The sequence below is a fragment of the Rhinoraja longicauda genome, chromosome 8 (assembly GCF_053455715.1).
Source record: "Rhinoraja longicauda isolate Sanriku21f chromosome 8, sRhiLon1.1, whole genome shotgun sequence".
Lineage (NCBI taxonomy): Eukaryota > Metazoa > Chordata > Chondrichthyes > Rajiformes > Arhynchobatidae > Rhinoraja > Rhinoraja longicauda.
The window spans coordinates 70,771,932-70,794,247 of NC_135960.1; the positions used below are offsets into that span (position 1 = coordinate 70,771,932).

Below are 22,316 nucleotides of genomic sequence, written 5' to 3' on the forward strand. Positions count from 1 at the left end.
CTCCTCGGCCCCGTCTCCCTCTAGCACAGCGAAATCAGAACAAACAAGTGTAGTTCAGAAGCCCCGGGGTGAGTGGCGGCGACGGAGTTTTAGTATATAGTTTATGGATAAGAAATAGCTCTTAGACCATATCGTTTCATGGTGGAGAGAAGCTAAAGCCCGGACCGTCTGCAGCATCCATCAAAATTTCTGTGGTAAGTGCAGACTGGTACTAGCTTTGCAATGGGGCCCTGAATCCCAGAGGACTTAGCTCACATTGGTTCCACATAAAGAGATTGAAAAGCAGATACCTTCTCCCATTCTACTCATTGCTCATTCCCTCCTGGTTATCTTCCAGAGTATTACCCCAATAGTTTTCCTGATCAGCTGTGAGACAACCCCTCCTTTTTTGTATCACTTCTGTCGTTTAATATCTCGATTAATAAAATTCTCTGCAGATGATCACTGAAAAAGACAAATAATCCCTTCTATTATTGACACTCGGGCAATGATACATGCAGCCTTTAGTATTTTTAGACTGCATTAACTAAAATAAACTTAATTAAAATCTTGTGGGGGAAAGTAACTTTTTTATTGTGAGTATGAAACTAATCCCAAAGCCCCTTTTTCACAACTGGCACAGTTGTTTTTATACCACCATTTTCTACAACACGAGATTGCTTTATAGCAGAACTGTTTCCTGGAATACTGATGTCAGTCCTGCCCTTCCCTCAATCGTGTTTCCATGTTGCAACAATATCAACAGCCCATGCACTGATCCATGCTTTCAGCTCAACCGTATCTGCAAGGCTCCTTGCATTAAAATAAATGTAGTTAAATTAAACAAAGTGAAATGCTGTAATAGACTGGTAATTCCAGGTGCACACAACAAGCAGCACATCAGGACATAGGAATTTAGCCCCTGAGAACCTCAAGGAATGCAACAAATGTGTATTGATTCCATCTTTACACACTTAAATAACGGGCATGTGAATTTTCCCCATTTCCCGCGCTTTTTGCATGGTTTCCGCTTTTTTACTTTGCCAAATAAACTGAGAAATCGGATCGGAAAAAAGAAGAAAAAAAACCGATGTATAGACTTGTAATGAACAAGTGTCGCTAGGGGTTCCGCGAGAAATCCCCCTCGCGCGCCCTGGAAGTCTCCCCGGAAATATGGCACCTAGGCTGGGTAAGGCAGCCAATGTCGACCTCATCGGCACTTCCACGGCCGATCGGTGGGTTGAATTTGCAACCTGCAGCCGGGGCTCTGGAACTCCAGCCCAGCTGGAGCCAGCACATCTATCCCCATAGCCAATTTCCTTGGCCTGCTGGAAAAACCAGCAAAGCTCTGGAACCAAGATTGCCAGAAAATCAGTGGTGGAACTGTAATGAGTAAATATTAAATTTAAGTGCAACTAAATTAAGACTGGGTTAAAATATAAAACAAAGCAGAAAAGCCAATTACGACCTTTTTGGGCTGATTATCAATTAATGTGCGAATTTACTTCAAAATGTTATTAGTGTACAGTGACATTCACATTATTTTGTAATGCCTGTTTTTACTTTGAAATGCACTAAAAGAGGCTTTAAACTGGTAATTGTGTGTGTAAATTTTCAATAATTTTCCAATTTTTTCATCCCCGTTCGCAAGCACTCGGCTCTTTTCCTCTTTTTTTTAACCTCTCACATGCCTGAATAACATACTTGACAACACTTAAGTCTCACCTGCTGACGTGGGATACGGCTCCAATTCTAATGAAATCAATAACTATCACATTCTAGAAAGGATGTATTAGTCAGAATCCAAAACGAGAACATGTACAAGTTAGATCTTTCGATTATGACCATCAGAACTAAATAATCTCATTCAATTCGAATTGATTAATTTGCTCATACTTTAGACACATATGTTACATTAACTCTGAAATATGCAACTCAATGTCTGCCGTAATGTTATGAAGGAAAAGAAAGCAAGTACAGTTCAAATATCAAACTGAAGTAAAGCTCTTGTTAATCACTTTTATTTTGATTGAAACAGGCCCTTTGCCCACCAAGTCCACGCCGACTATCGATCACCTGTTCACACTAGTTCTATGTTATCCCACTTACAGTATTAGACTGACATAGTAACATTTTAAACACATATGGAGACAAGTAACAGGCTTAATTGTATATATGCACATTAAAGTGATCTGACAGTACAAGCTGATGGACATAAGTGGTAACAACATCAGGACTTGAGATATCCGACCATAGATCTGAATTCACTGAAGCAATACATTTACGGCTCATGATTGACCTGCTATATTTGGAGTTTTATTGAATAATTCTTTGCACTATTCACATTTTGGCACATTGTTACGTAGTTGCATTGGCTAAACTAATTCAGTAAACTGCTAAATAAATCATGGGATTGAAACTCACCAAGTTATGCTTGTGGCAGCAGATATTTTCAGCTACATTTTGACTTTCACTATACATTGGTCAATAGGTCTAGACAATAAAACATAACACAAAACTTCTGAAGCAGCAAAACATATGAACAAAGTTACTGATGTAACATTTAAAAAGAAATACGATGGAACTGAGCCACAGTTATAATGACAGGAGGATGCAAAGCTCTCCATCCATGGGGAATAAAGGGTTAAACATGGGATTCATCCACATTTGCATTAGTCTCACCAGATTCTACATGGGGCAAAACCAATGCTTCTGAAAGGTGAGAATTTTCCGATCCATTCTCTTCACTGATGTACAGGTCATTCCCTGGAGGTTCAAGTAAGTTACTTATTTCAAGGCCTGACAAATCTTCACTCAGAGGAACTGGGACCTGTTCTGGTGGTTGCATCTGTGTTGTTTGATAATCCTTATATTCACTCTCTGAAAATGTTGGCTTCACCTGAGAAAAGTAGAGGCACTGTGTTATAACAAGACAAGATTGGCATTTTAACAATCTTTTATGAAGCAATGCCCTAGGCAACCTGCACTTAGAACTGTGAGCCCACTGCCTTCGACCCTCTGTGAATGAAGCACATTGTTTGATTAGAGAGAGCACTTGTAAAAAAATTAATTTCGATGTCAGACGAGCAGCGTGCAATTTTGTACCAGGTACGCCTTTGCACGTTGAGGAACAGTGCAGAAGTTTTACCATTAATACAGTTTCATTGTGCACTGCTATATTAAAATTAAATCTTGGGAAATGATTTCAAAGTATATCAAATATCAAGCAGCTTTATTGTTTGGCATTTTTAAGGACCTTAGTGAATATGACCAGAAAACGTTGATTTTCCTTCCTCTTTTAAGTCTATATGCACAGCACTCTATTCTTCAGCTCAATGCAGGCAAAACGTACTTCTGAAATTCTAATCCTTCTTTAATATTAGATGATTAGCAAGAGTAGATCTTGCACTTTGACTTTCCTTCTTTTTTTCCTGATAAATGTTAGTTTGCCTGTGTCTGCATGATGACCAGATATTTAATTTCAATACATAAGTTATGTGTAACTATCTGATCATCTTCTCATAGTACTGGAACATCTGTTCAATAAATCAGCACCCTACCGTTACCTGTACTTTGCCTTTTCTTTTGTATTTTCACATGTTAATATCTTCAAGTACTGCTTGTCTTATACAGTTGTCTTATTTTTCTTTTGGTTATGATTTGCTACTCTATGTAGCAGCCAACAGACATCCAACCTGCTACGATGCTTCTAATCCAGTTGAAAATCCATCCAAATCTCTTGTGCCACTTAAACTGAGCAACATGACATCATATTGAAACTCTTTCAGAGGTTTAGCAGGTGATAACTGTTGAGAAGGTTGCTCAGCATTCGACTTTCTGGCCATCTCCAGCTTCTCGAGGGCCACTGGTGGGAAGGCGGGGTGCCCATCCAGGGCAACAAGATCTCTTTCTATTGCACAAATTGGGGTTCTTTTACAAACTACAAACTCCCACTGAAACTTTAGGACATTAGTGGCAGAGTATGCGGTAAATTCATATTAATCTAGACTCTGTCACATCATCTTTTGAGGCAGCTTCACCTAACACATCCTAACTGTGACATATATCAGCATTACATCTATAAACTAAAACTCGTTTGTTCGCTTGTTCCTGAACTACAGCTAAAACGGTACACGATAGCGCACCAATTTTAGGCTCACCGTCGTCCCGTGGTCCTATGGAAGAAGTTTCATTGAAATCGGTGTTATATTTTTAAAGTTATTCACATTTTAAAGTTTAAAAAACCGCGCATATGCAGTTGGGGCACCTTTGATCTGGTACTTACGTAAGATTGCCGCCGCATCCCCAGAACAAATGGGGGCCATTGAGCAGGGCTCGGCCGCCTGTCTCTTGGAGCGGGAGAATCAGACCTGGTGCCGGGGGAAGCAACCGGAGCCTGGGCCTGGACGTGACCAGGTAACCGCGAGCCTGAGGTGGGCCAAGGGGAAAGGCGGCAGCAGTAGCAGCGGCGAGGCCGGACGTTGGTGGAGGTGGAGGCTGAGGCCTGGTGCTGGAGGGAGGGAGGGGGTAGGAGAGGGGAGGAGAGGGTGCAGCACCAATGCAGGAGTGGTTTGGGCCCAACGGGTCCACTTGATCTAGTACTTAGTTAATTTTCTGTAGGAAAATAACTGCAGATGCTGGTACAAATCGAAGGTATCACAAAATGCTGGAGTAACTCAGCGGGTCAGGCAGCATCTCAGGAGAGAAGGAATGGGTGACGTTTCGGGTCGAGACCTTTCCTCAGACTGATGACAGGGGGGCGGAACAAAGGAAGGATATAGGTGGAGACGGGAAGATAGAGGTAGATCTGGGAAGGGGGAGGGGAAAAGAGGGACAGAGGAACTATCTAAAGTTGGAGAAGTCAATGTTCATACCGCTGGGCTGCAAGCTGCCCAAGCAAAATATGAGGTGCTGTTCCTCCAATTTCCGGTGGGCCTCACTATGGCGCTGGAGGAGGCCCATGACAGAAAGGCCAGACTGGGAGTGGGAGGGGGAGTTGAAGTGCTCAGCCACCGGGAGATCAGGTTGGTTAAGGCGGACTGAGCGAATGTGTTGAGCGAAACGATCGCCGAGGCTGCGTTTGGTTTCGCCGATGTAAAGAAGTTGACATCTAGAGCAACGGATACAATAGATGAGGTTGGAGGAGGTGCAGGTGAACCTCTGTCTCACCTGGAAAGACTGTTTGGGTCCTTGGATGGAGTTGAGGGGGGAGGTAAAGGGACAGGTGTTGCATCTCCTGCGGTTGCAGGGGAAAGTGCCCGGGGATGGGGTGGTTTGGGTAGGAAGGGACGAGTGGACCAGGGAGTTACGGAGGGAACGGTCTCTGCGGAACGCAGAAAGGGGAGGGGATGGGAAGATGTGGCCAGTAGTGGGGTCCCGTTGGAGGTGACGGAAATGTTGGCGGATGATTTGTTGGATATGCTAGCTGATGGGGTGGAAAATGAGAACGAGGGGGATTCTGTCCTTGTTACGAATGGGGGGAGGGAAGGGGGAGCAAGAGCGGAGCAGCTGGATATAAAAGAGACCCTAGTGAGAGCCTCATCTATAATGGAAGAAGGGTAGCCCCGTTTCCTGAAGAATGAGGACATCTCCGATGCCCTAGTGTGAAACACTTCATCCCGGGCGCAGATGCGGTGTAGACGGAGGAATTGGGAGTAGGAGACTTTTTGCAGGAGACAGGGTGGGAAGAAGTGTAGTCCAGATAGCTGTGCGAGTCAGTGGGTTTATAGTAGATGTCAGTCACTAGTTTGTGTCCTGTGATGGAGATGGTGAGGTCCAGAAAAGGTAGGGAGATGTCGGAGATAGTCCAAGTATATTTAAGGGCAGGATGGAAATTGGAAGTGAAGTGTATGAAGTCAGTGAGTTCTGCATGGGTACAAGAGGTAGCACCAATGCAGTCGTCGATGTAGCAGAGGTAGAGTTCGGGGATGGGGCCGGTGTACGCTCGGAACAGGGATTGTTCGATAATTGTCTCTTTATTCTGACCCCTTGTGCTGAATCCCCAGGTGCTGCTTCACACCCTCTTCAGCTCAAAAGGCCTTATCATTTTTGTGGCACTGGAAGAACTAGAGAAAATATAGGATAATGGAGCAAATACATAGAATTCAAAATATATTTGGATTTTAAGAAGTTGAATTTATGATTAAAACAAAATCACTTTCAATCATCAATGTTAGCAAGAAAAATTAGATGATCACAGAAATGCTTCTCATTCATAGAATTGTTGAATAGAAATCCTGACGGGGAACCCATCAATGATTTTAAAATGGAAGAAAATGTACAATAAATGTTACATGGAAAATATATACGTTTAAAAGAGAAACATTCACATTCATGGAGAAAAGCAACAACATGTATATAGACACAAAATACTGGAGTAACTCAGAACAGGTAGCATCTCTGGAGAGAGGAATGGGTGATGTTTCGGGTCGAGACCCTTCTTCAGACTGAATATGTATATGTTGATATCTGCTTTATTAAGATGGCATGCATGTAGTGGATTCAATAACCTTTTTTTGTAAAGTACTGATTCCATAAATTGGCATGGACATCATTATAAAATTCCACATCCCTCTTGGTAACAGAATTATTATTGCTAAGTGTTGCAGATAATTCATTTGCAAAATTAACCAATATCCTATCTGCCTTCTACTAATAATGTGAAAAGTTCCCTGGTATTTTGAGAATAATAATGTCGTTCCCCTGATGTTCTGTTTAATACTTACCATTCAGTCAAAACCACCAAGGTATGTTAACTTGTCGGTTCCAACTGTGTTCATTATGAGACCCCATTGTGTGAATTTTCTGCATTTATGCATCACTGACTCCATTAAAAAGAAATAAGATGAAAAATGCCTTATAAATGCATTTGTTCAATCGCCATGTGAGAGAAGCCGTTAAGTTCTCAATTTTATATTAAAAAGCATGATTTTGAATTAGGCTTTCAATTTATTTGCAACTCATATCATATCTTTCAGTTTTGAGGGCCAGCTTCCTGTTAAAGGGATTTACCTGGCTGCTGTCAAGAATGCTTAAATCTTTGTTTGAAGGGCTTGCAGGTTGTGCTGCTGAAACTGGTGAAGTGGTGGTTGACGATGCAGCAGATCCTGGTGGGTGGGCCTCAGTTTTCTCTGGTGCAGTTTCCTTTCCCTCTGCGATAGTTGCCTGTTGCTGGGTAGCTGTGCTATCCTGTTGCATTTCAGTGAAGGTAACTGATCTTTTTTGCTCTGTCAGAATTCAAGTCAAACATAGAAATATATGGAAAGCATCGTTACTTTCTTTAATTACATCCTCAGCGATAACATATTCATAAACCAGCATAATCAGGGCTGTATACAAGTCTTTAAACTAAATAGTGGGGATGGGCAGGGGGGGGTTAACCAATTGGAAATGTATGGATTAAGTTAAAGGGAAGGCGAGTGCAGGAGAGGTTACAGAAGTTTCCAGAAATAGTAGAGCGGGAAGTTTAAGGGATAAGAGACTAAGGTCGGGTAAAGTCGGTACCAATGAGAGAAGGGTGGTGAATAGCGAATTAAACGTATTATTCGAATGCACGTAGTATTCAGAACATGGATGAGCTTACAGCGCTGTAAGAAATTGGTATGTACGACGTTGTGGGCATCACATGGCTGACAGAGGATCAGAGCTGGGTGCTGAATGTCCAAGGTTACATATCCAATCGAAAAGACAGACAGGTTGGCATGGTGGGGGGGAGGGGGGGTTAGTTCTTCTGGTAGGGAGTTAAATTCAGTCCTTAGCAAGGAGTGACAGGATCAAAAGATGTAGAATCCTTGTGGATAGAGCAGAGACGCTGCAAGGGTAAAAAGACTCTGATGGGAGTTATATACAGGCTTCTGAACAGTAGCCAGGAAGTATGATGCAAATTACATTGGGAGATACAAATGGTATGTGAGAAAGGCAATGTTACGGTGGCCATGGGGGATTTCAATATGCAGGTTGACTGGGAAAATCAGGTTGATACTGGACCCCAAGAGAGGGAATTTGTAGAGTGCCTACAAGATGGTTCCTTAGAGCTGCTTGTAGTTGCGCCTGGGGGAAAAGGCAATTCTGGATTTGGTATTGTGCAATGAACCGGATTTGATAAGGGAGCTTATGGTAAAGGAACCACAAGGAGGTAGTGCCCATAATATGATAAAATTCAACCTGCAATTTGAGAGGGAGCAGATGAAATCTGATATGTCCATATTTCTATTGAGCAAAGGCACAGAGGCATGAAGGAGGAGCTGGCTAAAGTTAATTTGAAAGGGACCCGAACAGAAATGATGGTGGAACAGCAATGGCAGGAATATCTGGGAATAATTCGGAAGACACAGGATCTTTTCATTCCAAAGAGGAAGAAAAATTCTAATGGGAGAATGAGGTGACTAGGGAAGTCAAAGATATGATAAAACTAAAAGAGAAGGCATATAACATTGCAAAGATTAGTGGGAAGCTGGAGGATTGGGAAGCTTTTAAAGAACAACAGCGGGTAACTAAAAAGGCAATTTGTGGAGAAAAGATAAAATACGAAAGTAAGCGAGCCAATAATATAAAAGAGAATAACAAATTTCTTCAGATATGTAGTGTAAGAAAAAGGCAAGAGTGGATCTTGGACCTCTGGAAAATGATGCTGGAGAAGTGATAATGGGGAACAAAGAAATGGCAGATGAACTGAATATGTTTTTTTGCATCAGTCTTCACAGTGGAAGACACCAGCACCGTGCCGGAAATTCAAGAGTCGGAGGTAGAGGTTAGTGGAGTGGCTATTACTATTGATGACAATTTATCCTTGTGTTTATTTTATTTATAATGAATGATCTCTTGCTATCCACTTTGCAGCTTTTACACTGTAAATTTCCCCGGTGTGGGACGAATAAAGGAATATATTACTAAGGAGAAGGTGCTTAGGAAGTTGAAAGGTCTGAAGGTGGATAGGTCACCTGGACTGCACCCCAGGGTTCAGAAAGAGGTGGCTTTAGAGATTGTGGAGGCATTAGTTGTGATCTTTCAAGAACTACTCAAGTCAGGGGTGGTTCCAGACGATTGGAAAATTGCAAATATTACTCCGCTGTTCCAAGAAGCACATGATAAAATAGGCCCAAGTCAACATGGTTTTGTAAAAGGGAGATCTTTCCTGACGAATCTGTTACAAACCTGTTGGGATTTTTGAGGAAGTAAATAGCTGGACAGACGAATGAGAGACAGTGGATGTTGTTTACCTGGATTTTCAGAAGACCTTTGATGGGTGAGGCTGCTAAAGAAGATGAAAGCCCATGGTATCAGAGAGAAGGTACATGGATAGCAGGTTGACTGGATGACAGAAAGCAAAGAGTGGTAATAAAGGGACCCTTTTCTGGTTGGTTGTCAGTGACAAACGGTGTTCCTCAGGGGTCGGTGCAAGGGCCACTACTTCTCACGATGTATATTAATGATTGTGTGGGCAGGTAGTGTAGAGAAAGCATGGACTTTGCGGAACGTCTTGGGCGGGTGGGGAGAGTGGGCTGGGTCGGAGCAGATGGAATACAGTGTAGCAAAGTGTGCAGGCATGCATTTTGGTAGCAGGAATAAAGGCGAAGCCTATTTTCTAAATGGGGAGAAAATTCAGAAATCAGAAGTGCAAAGGGACTGGAGTGCTGGTGAAGGATTCCTCAAGAGTTAATTTGCAAGTGAGGAAGGCAAATGCAATGTTAGCATTTATTTCGAGAGGGCTACAATACATAACAGGAATATAATGCTGTAGCTTTATACGGCACTGGTCAAACTGTATTTGGAGTACTGTGAGCAGTTTTGCGCCCCATATCTGAGGAAGGATGTGCTGGCATTGGAGAGGGTCCAGGAGGCTTACGAGAATGATCCTAGGAATGATTGGGTTCACATATGATGCGCGTTTGACGGCACTGGGCCTGAATTTGCTGGAGTTTAGAAGGGTGAGGGGGACCTCATTTAAAACTTACTGAATAGTGAAAGGCTTGGTTAGAGTAAATGTGGAGAGGATGTTTCCACGTAGGAGAGTCTAGGACTAGAGGTCATAGCCTCAGAATGAAAGAATGTACCTTTAGAAAGGAGATGGGAAGGAATTTCTTTAGTCAGAGGGTGGTGAATCTGTGGAATTCATTGCCACAGACGGCTATGGAGGCCAAGGTCAATGGGTATTTTTAAGGCGTAGGTAGATTCATGATTAGTCAGATTGTCAGGGGTTATGGGGCAAAGGCAGGAGAATGGGGTTGAGAGGGAATGATGGAATAGCCATGATTGAATGGCGGAGTAGATTTGGTACACTTTATCCAGGCTCTCCTTCATTATCCTCCTTTCTCTCTATCACATCTCTTTACCTCACACTTTTTGTCATATCATATCATATCATATCATATATATACAGCCGGAAACAGGCCTTTTCGGCCCACCAAGTCCGTGCCGCCCAGCGATCCCCGTACATTAACACTATCCTACACCCACTAGGGACAATTTTTACATTTACCCAGCCAATTAACCTACATACCTGTCCAACTATCTGCCAATCATAACCCCCCCCTCACCCATATTCACCTATCACTTGCCAGACTGTGTCCCACCCACCTCTCCCCAGCTTCCCCCCCCACCACTACTACAATCAGTCTGAACAAGGGTCCTGACCAAAAACGTCACCTATCCATGTTCTCTAGAGATGCTGCCTAACCTGCTGCGTTACTCCAGCACTTTGTACCTTTTTTTTGTAACTCAACATCTGCAGTCCTTGTGTCTACTTGTGGTGAGACTATCATTAAGAGACCAGCGAACTATGTGCCAGCAAACATTCAAATACCATTCTAAAAAATAACAATGGTGAAGTAATGCTATCATTGATTCCTACCATTTATAATCCCAACCAACGAAAAGGAAAACTGAAACAAAATTTCTTCACTTGATCAATATTTGCATCACCTCAAACAATACTTATCAAATATGGAGATCTTGTTGCAAAGAGCACTGGAGAATTATACCACTTCATGACCAGAACCACACCATCTCATTGAAATTCCATATTTTTGTTATCTTGTCTTTTATTTATCTTAATACATGTAAGTTCACAAGACATAGGAGCAGAATTAGGCCATACTGCCCATCGAGTCTACTCTGCCATTCAATCACGGGTGATCTTTCCTTCCCTCTCAATCCCATTCTCCTGACTTTCCCCATTACCATTGGCAGCCTTATTAATCAAGAACCTATCAATTTCTGCTTAAAAAATATCCACAGAAAATATTCGCCTGTGGCAAGGAATTCCACAGATCCACCACCCTCTGGCTAAATAAATTCCTCATCTCCTTTCTATAGGCACGTTCTTTTATTCTGAGGCTGTGCACTCTGGTCCTAGACTCTCCCACTAGTGGATACATCCTCTCCATATCCACTCTACCCAGGCCTTTCATTATTCAGTAAGTTTCACTAAAATCCCCCTCACCCTTCTAAACTCCAGCAAGTACTCCAGAACAGTCAACTGTTCATCATACGTTAACCCAATCATTCCTGTAATCATTTTTGTAAACCCCTGTAAGCATTGTCTTGTAAGCATTGTCCTGTAACCACAAACATTGTCTTTATCTAAGCATGTTTATTAATGACTTAGACGAAGGGATTAAAAGTACCATTAGCAAATTTGCAGATGATACTAAATTGGGGGGAAGTGTGAATTGTGAGGAAGATGCAATAAGGCTGCAGGGTGACTTGGACAGGTTGTGTGAGTGGGCGGATACATGGCAGATGCAGTTTAATGTAGATAAGTGTGAGGTTATTCACTTTGGAAGTAAGAATAGAAAGGCAGATTATTATCTGAATGGTGTCAAGTTAGGAAGAGGGGATGTTCAACGAGATCTGGGTGTCCTAGTGCATCAGTCAATGAAAGGAAGCATGCAGGTACAGCAGGCAGTGAAGAAAGCCAATGGAATCTTGGTCTTCGTAACAAGAGGAGTTGAGTATAGGAGCAAAGAGGTCCTTCTACAGTTGTACCGGGCCCTGGTGAGACCGCACCTGGAGCACTGTGTGCAGTTTTGGTCTCCAAATTTGAGGAAGGATATTCTTGCTATGGAGGGCGTGCAGCGTAGGTTCACTAGGTTAATTCCCGGAATGGCGGGACTGTCGTATGTTGAAAGGCTGGAGCGATTGGGCTTGTATACACTGGAATTTAGAAGGATGAGGGGGGATCTTATTGAAACATATAAGATAATTAGGGGATTGGACACATTAGAGGCAGATAACATGTTCCCAATGTTGGGGGAGTCCAGAACAAGGGGCCACAGTTTAAGAATAAGGGGCAGGCCATTTAGAACGGAGATGAGGAAGAACTTTTTCAGTCAGAGGGTGGTGAAGGTGTGGAATTCTCTGCCTCAGAAGGCAGTGGAGGCCAGTTCGTTGGATGCTTTCAAGAGAGAGCTGGATAGAGCTCTTAAGGATAGCGGAGTGAGGGGGTATGGGGAGAAGGCAGGAACGGGGTACTAATTGAGAGTGATCAGCCATGAATGGCGGTGCTGGCTCGAAGGGCTGAATGGCCTACTCCTGCACCTATTGTCTATTGTCTATTGTCATGTTGCATAGGAATTTAAAGTTGACCACTTTTGAAAGGGCAAATGAAACATATACGAATGAAACAGACACCTATCCAAATGTTTATGTTCTTATGAGCTTAATGATTATAGGGAAAAGATCTTTAAGGAAAAGATGTTCATGCCTTTGTCCTTACACTTCCCCGCACACCCTGCTTTACCACATAAATTTATATAGTTAATAGGTGCAGGAGGAGGCCATTTGGCCCTTCGAGCCATTATATATTTCAAAATATTTGAATTCCCGTGCATTTTCTTTATGATTCTAGTTTCTAAATGTGTTAAAATATTAGGTAACCCCTGGGATAAAGAAATCTAACTCCTGGATCGTACCCAGTGGCTTGGATTTTGGCTGGATGCATCGCCTGGTTGTGGATAGCCGGGCTCCCTGCCGTCCTCTTACATCACTCTGTAACTTTGGACGCGAAAGCAGAGCACGCCGAGGCTGCAAGGAATATTCAGAAATAAATTTCTTATTTAAAACTTGTAAAGAATTACATTTTAGTCTAGCAAGTTAAAATCTAACAGGATATAGGACACTGTTTATTTTTAGATAGACACACAAAGCTGGAGTAACTCGAAGGTAGACACAAAATGCTGGAGGAACTCAGCAGGTCAGACAGCATCTCTGGAGAAAAGGAATAGGCAACATTTTGTGTCGAGACCTTCCTTCTGAAGAAGGGTCTCGACCCGAAACGTCACCCATTCCTTCTCTCCCGAGATGCTGCCTGACCTGCTGAGTTACTCCAGCATTTTGTAAATAAAACGATTTGTACCAGCATCTGCAGTTATTTTCTTATACTTCTTAAGTAACCCGTTGGGTTACTCTAGCTTTTTGTCTCTATCTTTGGTTTAAACCAGCATCTGCAGTTCCTTTCTTCACACTGTTTATTTTTCATCTTTTTGGTGCCAATAAACTGTGGCCAAATGTAACAAAAACCTCTCTCTAATCTGTTCCAATAATGATTCTCATTCAATAATTCTTTGTGCAAATTCTTGTTGCATGTCTTACTACCATCAGATTTCAATGTGATATTTGTATTTGACTGTTCTTATACAGAGTCATTTCAACTTTAAGGGCAGAGATCCATGTTGAGGTAAGCATGCACAAATCACTATTAATCTGGCCTCTCATCATCTGGAAGGACCAATATTACAAGGCATGAACGTAAAGAGGCTCTTCCTGCACTGACAATTGGCAGGCAAGGTGGAGTTTATCATTGGCCTCGCCTGATGAACTAAGCTGGTAGTTTGGCTGGTACACTGATGTACCTTCAAGAGGTACACACACAGACTATCAGTAAGTCACAGACGAATGTTCAATGTGACAATCTTGCACTTTATGTTTTAAAGAACCTCAAGATAATTTTCCACATGTCCATTCCAAAGTATTATTCATGGTCATTTCCTTAGTTTTCAGCGTTGAAAGATCCAAATTCACTCTTACCTGTCTTAGACCTCTCTTCCTTCCCAAAGGTTGTTGTGCGAGAAGAATCTGATGACCAGGTTCACTCTGTACACTTGCAACCCTGTTGAGCGTATTAAAGGCCAATTAGATTGCAAATGTTATACAGTAGAAAATATTAGCAGGGCTTGCCTCATGTTTTTATGCCAAGCAGTTCTAATCTAACACTGATTACATTGTTACAGTTTAATTTATAGGCTGATGTTGAAGACCAATTGACTGGAGAAATCTCAAATATTCCTTTTAATTCAAGCATGTACATTGTTTAGATATTAAAGCACCCAAATAAAGCTCCATTTATAGACAATAGACAATAGACAATAGGTGCAGGAGTAGGCCATTCAGCCCTTCGAGCCAGCACCGCCATTCAATGCGATCATGGCTGATCACTCTCAATCAGTACCCCGTTCCTGCCTTCTCCCCATACCCCCTCACTCCGCTATCCTTAAGAGCTCTATCCAGCTCTCTCTTGAAAGCATCCAACGAACTGGCCTCCACTGCCTTCTGAGGCAGAGAATTCCACACCTTCACCACTCTCTGACTGAAAAAGTTCTTCCTCATCTCCGTTCTAAATGGCCTACCCCTTATTCTTAAACTGTGGCCCCTTGTTCTGGACTCCCCCAACATTGGGAACATGTTTCCTGCCTCTAATGTGTCCAATCCCCTAATTATCTTATACGTTTCAATAAGATCCCCCTCATCCTTCTAAATTCCAGTGTATACAAGCCTAATTGCTCCAGCCTTTCAACATACGACAGTCCCGCCATTCCGGGAATGAACCTAGTGAACCTACGCTGCACGCCCTCAATAGCAAGAATATCCTTCCTCAAATTTGGAGACCAAAACTGCACACAGTACTCCAGGTGCGGTCTCACCAGGGCCCAGTACAACTGCAGAAGGACCTCTTTGCTCCTATACTCAACTCCTCTTGTTACGAAGGCCAACATTCCATTGGCTTTCTTCACTGCCTGCTGTACCTGCATGTTTCCTTTCAGTGACTGATGCACTAGGACACCCAGATCTCGTTGAACATCCCCTCTTCCTAACTTGACACCATTCAGATAATAATCTGCCTTTCTATTCTTACTTCCAAAGTGAATAACCTCACACTTATCTACATTAAACTGCATCTGCCATGTATCCGCCCACTCACACAACCTGTCCAAGTCACCCTGCAGCCTTATTGCATCTTCCTCACAATTCACATTCCCCCCAGCTTAGTATCATCTGCAAATTCATCTAAGTCATTAATGTATATCGTAAATAGCTGGGGTCCCAGCACCGAACCTTGCGGTACCCCACTGGTCACTGCCTGCCATTCCGAAAGGGACCCATTTATCCCCACTCTTTGCTTTCTGTCTGTCAACCAATTTTCTATCCATGTCAGTACCCTACCCCCAATACCATGTGCTCTAATTTTGCCCACTAATCTCCGATGTGGGACCTTGTCGAAGGCTTTCTGAAAGTCGAGGTACACCACATCCACTGACTCTCCCCTGTCAATTTTCCTAGTTACGTCCTCAAAAAATTCCAGTAGGTTTGTCAAGCATGATTTCCCCTTCGTAAATCCATGCTGACTCGGAATGATCCTGTTACCGCTATCCAAATGCTCAGCAATTTCGTCTTTTATAATTGACTCCAGCATCTTCCCTACCACTGATGTCAGGCTAACTGGTCTATAATTACCCGTTTTCTCTCTCCCTCCTTTCTTAAAAAGTGGGATAACATTTGCTATCCTCCAATCCACAGGAACTGATCCTGAATCTATAGAACATTGAAAAATGATCTCCAATGCTTCCACTATTTCTAGAGCCACCTCCTTAAGTACCCTGGGATGCAGACCATCAGGCCCTGGGGATTTATCAGCCATCAGTCCCATCAGTCTACCCAAAACCATTTCCTGCCTAATGTGGATTTCCTTCAGTTCCTCCATCACCCTAGGTTCTCCGGCCCCTAGAACATTTGGGAGATTGTGTGTATCCTCCTCAGTAAACACAGATCCAAAGTAACGGTTTAACTCGTCTGCCATTTCTTTGTTCCCCATAATAAATTCCCCTGCTTCTGTCTTCAAGGGACCCACATTTGCCTTGACTATTTTTTTCCTCTTCACGTACCTAAAAAAACTTTTGCTATCCTCCTTTATATTATTGGCTAGTTTACCCTCGTACCTCATCTTTTCTCCCCGTATTGCCTTTTTAGTTAACTTTTGTTGCTCTTTAAAAGAGTCCCAATCCTCTGTCTTCCAACTCTTCTTTGCTATGTTATACTTCCTCTCTTTAATTTTTATGCTGTCCTTGACTTCCCTCGTCAGCCACAGGTGTCTCTTACTCCCCTTAAGAGTCTTTCCGCCTCTTTGGGATAAATTGATCCTGCAACCTCTGCATTATTCCCAGGAATACCTGCCATTGCCGTTCTACCGTCTTCCCTGCTAGGGCCTCCTTCCAGTCAATTTACAGGACTATGTGTATTTTTTCATGATTGTGAAACATTCTGAAAAAGTTTTATTTAAATTTTCATGCATTAAAGAATAAAAAAATTAACATCTATTTTTCAGGTGATTAAATTAAGTTCATTTTTAATTACTTATTCAAGATTAATCATGGTTTGAGCTGTTTTCATAATCTGTAAATGGATTTTATTAAAGCTTTGAAACCCTGCGTAAATAGTACAATGTTTCACTCAGAATATAAAATTGGTAAAACAGAAGCCAAAACTATAGAGATCACAAAAGTCTGATGATTCATAAAAATATGTCTGCCAATGGTGTGAGCCATTTATTTCACATATTATGCAATAATAAAAGAATACTAGGGACATCAAAATTCCAATGCTGGATATAATTTCAATTTTAAGAAATATTTTTGCTTAATTGAAAAGAGACAATATTTGTAAGTCCCAAGTATGTGAAAGTATCTACTGGCACATATTCTATACCCACTGCACAAGGAAATCACCCATGTTATTGTGATTGCATCTGTTGGGCAGATAACCTTGGCAGAGATTTTATTGCTTTTATGACTAAGCTCATATTCAAACTAAAAATGAGATTACGTGTTCTTACTGGGACATAGGAGGTTGAAGGGTGACCTTATAAAGGTCTACAACATTTTTGATAACGATACGATAGGGAATCAGAATATTTTTCCCAGGGTAAGGGAGTCCAGAACCAGAGGGCAACCAGAGATGAGAGGGGAGAAATTGAAAGGAGATCTGCGGGGTATATTTTTCACACAGAGGGTGGTGAATATGTGAGGTGGTAAAGGCAGATACAGTTTCAACATTTAAAAGGTATTTGAAGAGGTCCTTTGGATAGGGAAGGTGTAGATGGATACAGATTAATACAGGCAAATGGGATTTGCATAAATAGGCATCAGGGTTGGCATGGACAAAGAGAGTGGAAAGGGTCTGTTTCTGTGCTGAATGATGCTCTGAGCTTAAGATGGTATTCACCAGGCTATAAGAATAATAGCTAGAGCTAGCCGATAAAGCTACGACAACACACCATCACCATGAAATCTCATGTTTACAAATGCGCTGCTAACTAAGACACTGCACTATCAGCAAGTCAAAGCAAAGCTCTGCAGTGGCCTGGAACTAGGGTTGCCAACTGTCTCGTATTAGCCGGGACATCCCGTATTTGGAGCTAAATTTGTTTGTCCCATACGCAACCGCCCTTGTCCCATATTAGGCCCGGGGTGTAGGCCCAGATGCTGTATGCCCAGATGCTGTAGGCCCGGACACTGTAGGCTAACGGAGTGTGTTCGGGGAGCGGGGCCAAGTGCGTTTGCCTAACGGAGGTTCCTTAACAACCTGCCTCCCGGCCGGGCAGCCGTCATTGATGGAGCGGGAGCATGTGCCCGCTGGCTGGGTGAGGTCACGTGGGGCGCAGGTGGTGACGTCACCTTTTGTCCCTTATTTGGTAGTTAGCAAGTTGGCAACCCTACCTGGGACCCCACTCATGTTACAGTTATACAAGGCATTAGTGAGGCCACATTTGGAGTAGAGTAAAGCCTTGTAATAACGGACCATAGGGCGGAATAATGTCCATTATAACCGACTAAGGTATTGAATGAATGAATGCTTTATTGTCACACGTGACAAGTCACAGTGAAATTCTTTGCATTAGGTATATAGTTGAAACAAATAAATTGCAAACGCTGGTTAATATACAAAAGGGCACAAAGTGCTGGAGTAACTCAGCGGGTCAGGCAGCATTGATAGCTGATATCAGGACCCTTCTTCAGACTTATTCAGTCTGCTGTTACTCCAGCACTTTTTGTCGTTTCACCTAAAAACTAGGGGCCGGTGCTGCTGGTCTGCATCAGCAAGCCCTTCTTCACACACCGCACGGTCCGGTGACACGGATGTTTTACGTTGTAGCCCCTGGGGACAGCGCTTTCTTCAGGCCGCTGCCAACAACAAGCTACACTCGGTCACCATGGGGCTCCCTCCCCTCTCACCTGCTGCCGCTTCCAAGGTGGAGTATGTCGGCGACTCCGATTGGGGTGGAGGCAGCGGTGAAGGATTGGGGGAGGGGGGGCCGAGTGGACAGAGTGACGGGAGAAGGAGGCGGCTGTGGACAAAGCAACGCCGACAGGAAGAGACAGCAACAGGTGGGAGGGGAGGGAGCCCCATGGTGACCGAGCGTGTACTGTCGATGGCGGCGGCCTCGCAGTAACAGCCATGTCAACCGGACAATCCGGTGGGTGAAGAAGGACTCGCTGCACACCTTGCGAGTCAGGGGTGGCATCAGAATCCGGTGCAGTAAGAGGCTGGGGGTAGCGTCAGCAGGTCAGTCCGCTAGATCCAGAATCCGTTATAAAGGGATCTGTTAAAGGGTTAACTGTATTGTGTTGTTTTGGTCCCCGTTAAAGGAGTTCATGTTAAAAAGGAAAGGGGCCTAAAAAGATTTATGAGGATGTTGCCAGGGCCTGAGCTACACAGCATGGTTGAGCAAGCTCAGAATCTATTCCATATAGCCATATAACAACTACAGCACGGAAACAGGCCCGTTCGGCCCTACCAGTCCACGCCGACCACTCTCCCTGACCTAGTCTCATCTACCTGCACTCAGACCATAACCCTCTAATCCCCTCTTATCCATATACCTATCCAATTTACTCTTAAATAATAAAATCGAGCCTGCCTCCACCACTTCCACCGGAAGCCCATTCCATACAGCCACCACCCTCTGAGTAAAGAAGTTACCCCTCATGTTACCCATAAACTTTTGTCCCTCAATTCTGAAGCTATGTCCCCTTGTTGGAATCTTCCCCACTCTCAAAGGGAAAAGCCTACCCACGTCAACTCTGTCCGTCCCTCTCAAAATTTTAAAAACCTCTATCAAGTCCCCCCTCAACCTTCTACGCTCCAAAGAATAAAGACCCAACCTGTTCAACCTCTCTCTGTAGCTTAAGTGCTGAAACCCAGGCAACATTCTAGTAAATCTCCTCTGTACCCCCTCCATTTTGTCGACATCCTTCCTATAATTTGGCGACCAGAACTGCACACCATACTCCAGATTCGGCCTCACCAATGCCCTGTACAATTTTAACATTACATCCCAACTTCTATACTCGATGCTCTGATTTATAAAGGCAAGCATACCAAACGCCTTCTTCACCACCCTATCTACATGAGATTCCACCTTCAGGGAACAATGCACAGTTATTCCCAGATCCCTCTGTTCCACTGCATTCCTCAATTCCCTACCATTTACCCTGTACGTCCTATTTTGATTTGTCCTACCAAAATGCAGCACCTCACACTTATCAGCTTTAAACTCCATCTGCCATCTTTCAGCCCACCCTTCCAAAAGGCCCAAGTCTCTCTGTAGACTTTGAAACTCTACTTCATTATTAACTACACCACCTATCTTAGTATCATCTGCATATTTACTAATCCAATTTGCCACACCATCATCCAGATCATTAATGTAAATGACAAACAACAGTGGACCCAACACAGATCCTTGGGGTACTCCACTAGACACTGGCCTCCAACCTGACATACAATTGTCAACCATTACCCTCTGGTATCTCCCATTCAGCCATTGTTGAATCCATCTTGCAACCTCACTATTAATACCCAATGATTTAACCTTCTTAATCAACCTTCCATGTGGAACCTTGTCAAATGCCTTACTGAAGTCTATATAGACAACATCCACAGCCTTGTCCTTATCAATTTCCCTGGTAACCTCTTCAAAAAATTCAAGAAGATTAGTCAAACATGACCTTCCAGGCACAAATCCATGTTGACTGTTTCTAATCAGGCCTTGTTTATCCAAATAATTATATATATTGTCCCTAAGTATCTTTTCCATTAATTTTCCCACCACAGACGTCAAACTAACAGGTCTATAATTGCTAGGTTTACTTTTAGAACCTTTTTTAAACAAAGGCACAACATGCGCAATGCGCCAATCTTCCGGCACCATCCCCGTTTCTAATGACGTTTGAAATATTTCCGTCATAGCCCCTGCTATTTCTGCACTAACTTCCCTCAATGTCCTAGGGACTATCCTATCAGGACCTGGAGACTTATCCACTTTTATATTTTTTTAAAGTGTCCGTACCTCCTCTTCTTTAATCCTCATAATTTCCATCACTACTCTACTTGTTTCGCTTACCTCACATAATTCAATATCCTTCTCCTCGGTGAATACCGAAGAAAAGAAATTGTTTAATATCTCCCCCATTTCTTCCGGCTCAGCACATAGCTGTCCACTCTGACTCTCTAATGGACCAATGGATCATCAGGAGGATGAGAGATGATCTTGATAGAGGTGCACAAAATCATGAGAGGAATAGATCAGGTAAATGCACAGAACCTTTTATCCAGAGTGGGGTAATCAAGAACCAGAGGTCAAAAGTTTAAGTTGAGGGGGGAAAGATTTAATAGGAATATGAGGGGCAACCTTTTTTATACAAAGGGTGATAGGTGTATGGAACAAGCTGCCATAGAAGGTAGTTATGGCAGGGACTATCACCACCTCTAAGAAGCATTTAGATAGGTACGTGGATAAGATAGGATTAGAGGGATATGTGCCAAACGTAGGCAGGTGGGACGAGTATGAATGAGACATGTTGGTCAGAGAAGGCAAGTTGGGCCGAAGGGCCAATTTCCATTCTGTATGACTCTATGATGAGTCGTCATTAAATATTGGTGAGCTGCAAGACTGAAGGGTGGCAAATGTATATCTATTCAAGAAGGGCTGCAGGGAAAAGACAACACGCCAGTGAGTCTGACGTCTGTGGTCGAGCAGTTACTAGAGAGTATTCTGAGGCATAAGATGTGCATGCACTTAGATGGAAAAAGGCTGATAAGGGAGAGTCAGCACGGTTTTGTACATGTGAGATCGTGAATATGATTGAGTTTTTTTGCAGATATGACCAAATAGGTTGATGTTGTGACGGGAGAAGGAGCTGTAGACATTGTACATATGGATTTCAGCAAGCATTCGACTAGGCTCCGCATGGTATGCTGCTTTGGAAGGTTAAATTGCATGGGAACCAATGAGAGGTAGCAGAAAGGATAGAAAATTGGCCTCATGGAAGGAAGCAGAGGGTGATAGCGGAAAGTTGTTTTTCAGCCTGTGACTAGTGAACCTCAGGGTTCGATGCTGGGCCCATTGCTGTGTGTATGGCCGGAGCTGCCAGAGGAGGTAGTTGAGGCAGGTACTATTGCAACATGCAAGAAACATTTAGACTGGAACATGGATTTCATTGGTATGGGGTCAAAATTTCATAAGTCCCTGCCTCAAACAAATGTGAAATATTTCCATCACATGGACTTTAGTGGTTAAATATATAGTTCAACATCTTAATCTCTTAGATGACAGCACGTCATTTTCGACTGCACTGTCCTCCGTCCCCCGGATGGAGGGGTAGACCTCACGGCCCTCGATAACAGCACATTGCACTGGCTACAGCGCCTGGAGGGCGTTACATAACTTCTGCTGCCTCAAACACAAGACGAAGATCTCTAAAATAATTAAGATTGGGCAATAAATTCTGGCCTTGCAAGCTGTGCCTACATCCATGAATAATAAGGATAGAAAATAATGTTAGATCCTTAGATAAATGTGTTAATATTAATAATAGCATAGAAAAATGTCTGGAAGAGGTGTGTTAGCAAAGTTTTGTTCTAGATTCTTGATGACACTACAGTATGCTGGTGTGAAAATCAGATTGGAAGTCAATTTCTCTAAATCTTTCACATTTTCCCAGGGTAGAGAGAATTCTTCCCAAGATAGTGGATTATCAAACTAGAGGGCAAAGGAGAAAAAATTA

At 42.9% G+C, this 22,316-nt stretch overlaps 1 protein-coding gene across 4 annotated transcripts in view; it reads right to left on the reverse strand.

Annotated features, from left to right (window-relative positions):
• Positions 1 to 1,679: 1,679 nt before the first annotated feature.
• The window catches only part of unc80 (unc-80 homolog (C. elegans)), a 253,548-nt gene continuing 232,911 nt past the window's right edge, over positions 1,680 to 22,316 (reverse strand). For all 4 annotated transcript variants that reach the window (XM_078404204.1, XM_078404202.1, XM_078404203.1 and 1 more), the window contains 4 exons: positions 14,005 to 14,086; positions 12,891 to 13,002; positions 6,991 to 7,205; positions 1,680 to 2,878 (listed from right to left, as the gene is read on the reverse strand). In XM_078404204.1, the coding sequence (XP_078260330.1) occupies positions 2,624 to 2,878; positions 6,991 to 7,205; positions 12,891 to 13,002; positions 14,005 to 14,086 (664 nt within the window). In that variant the 3' untranslated portion in view covers positions 1,680 to 2,623. The remainder of the gene's footprint in view (positions 2,879 to 6,990; positions 7,206 to 12,890; positions 13,003 to 14,004; positions 14,087 to 22,316) is intronic.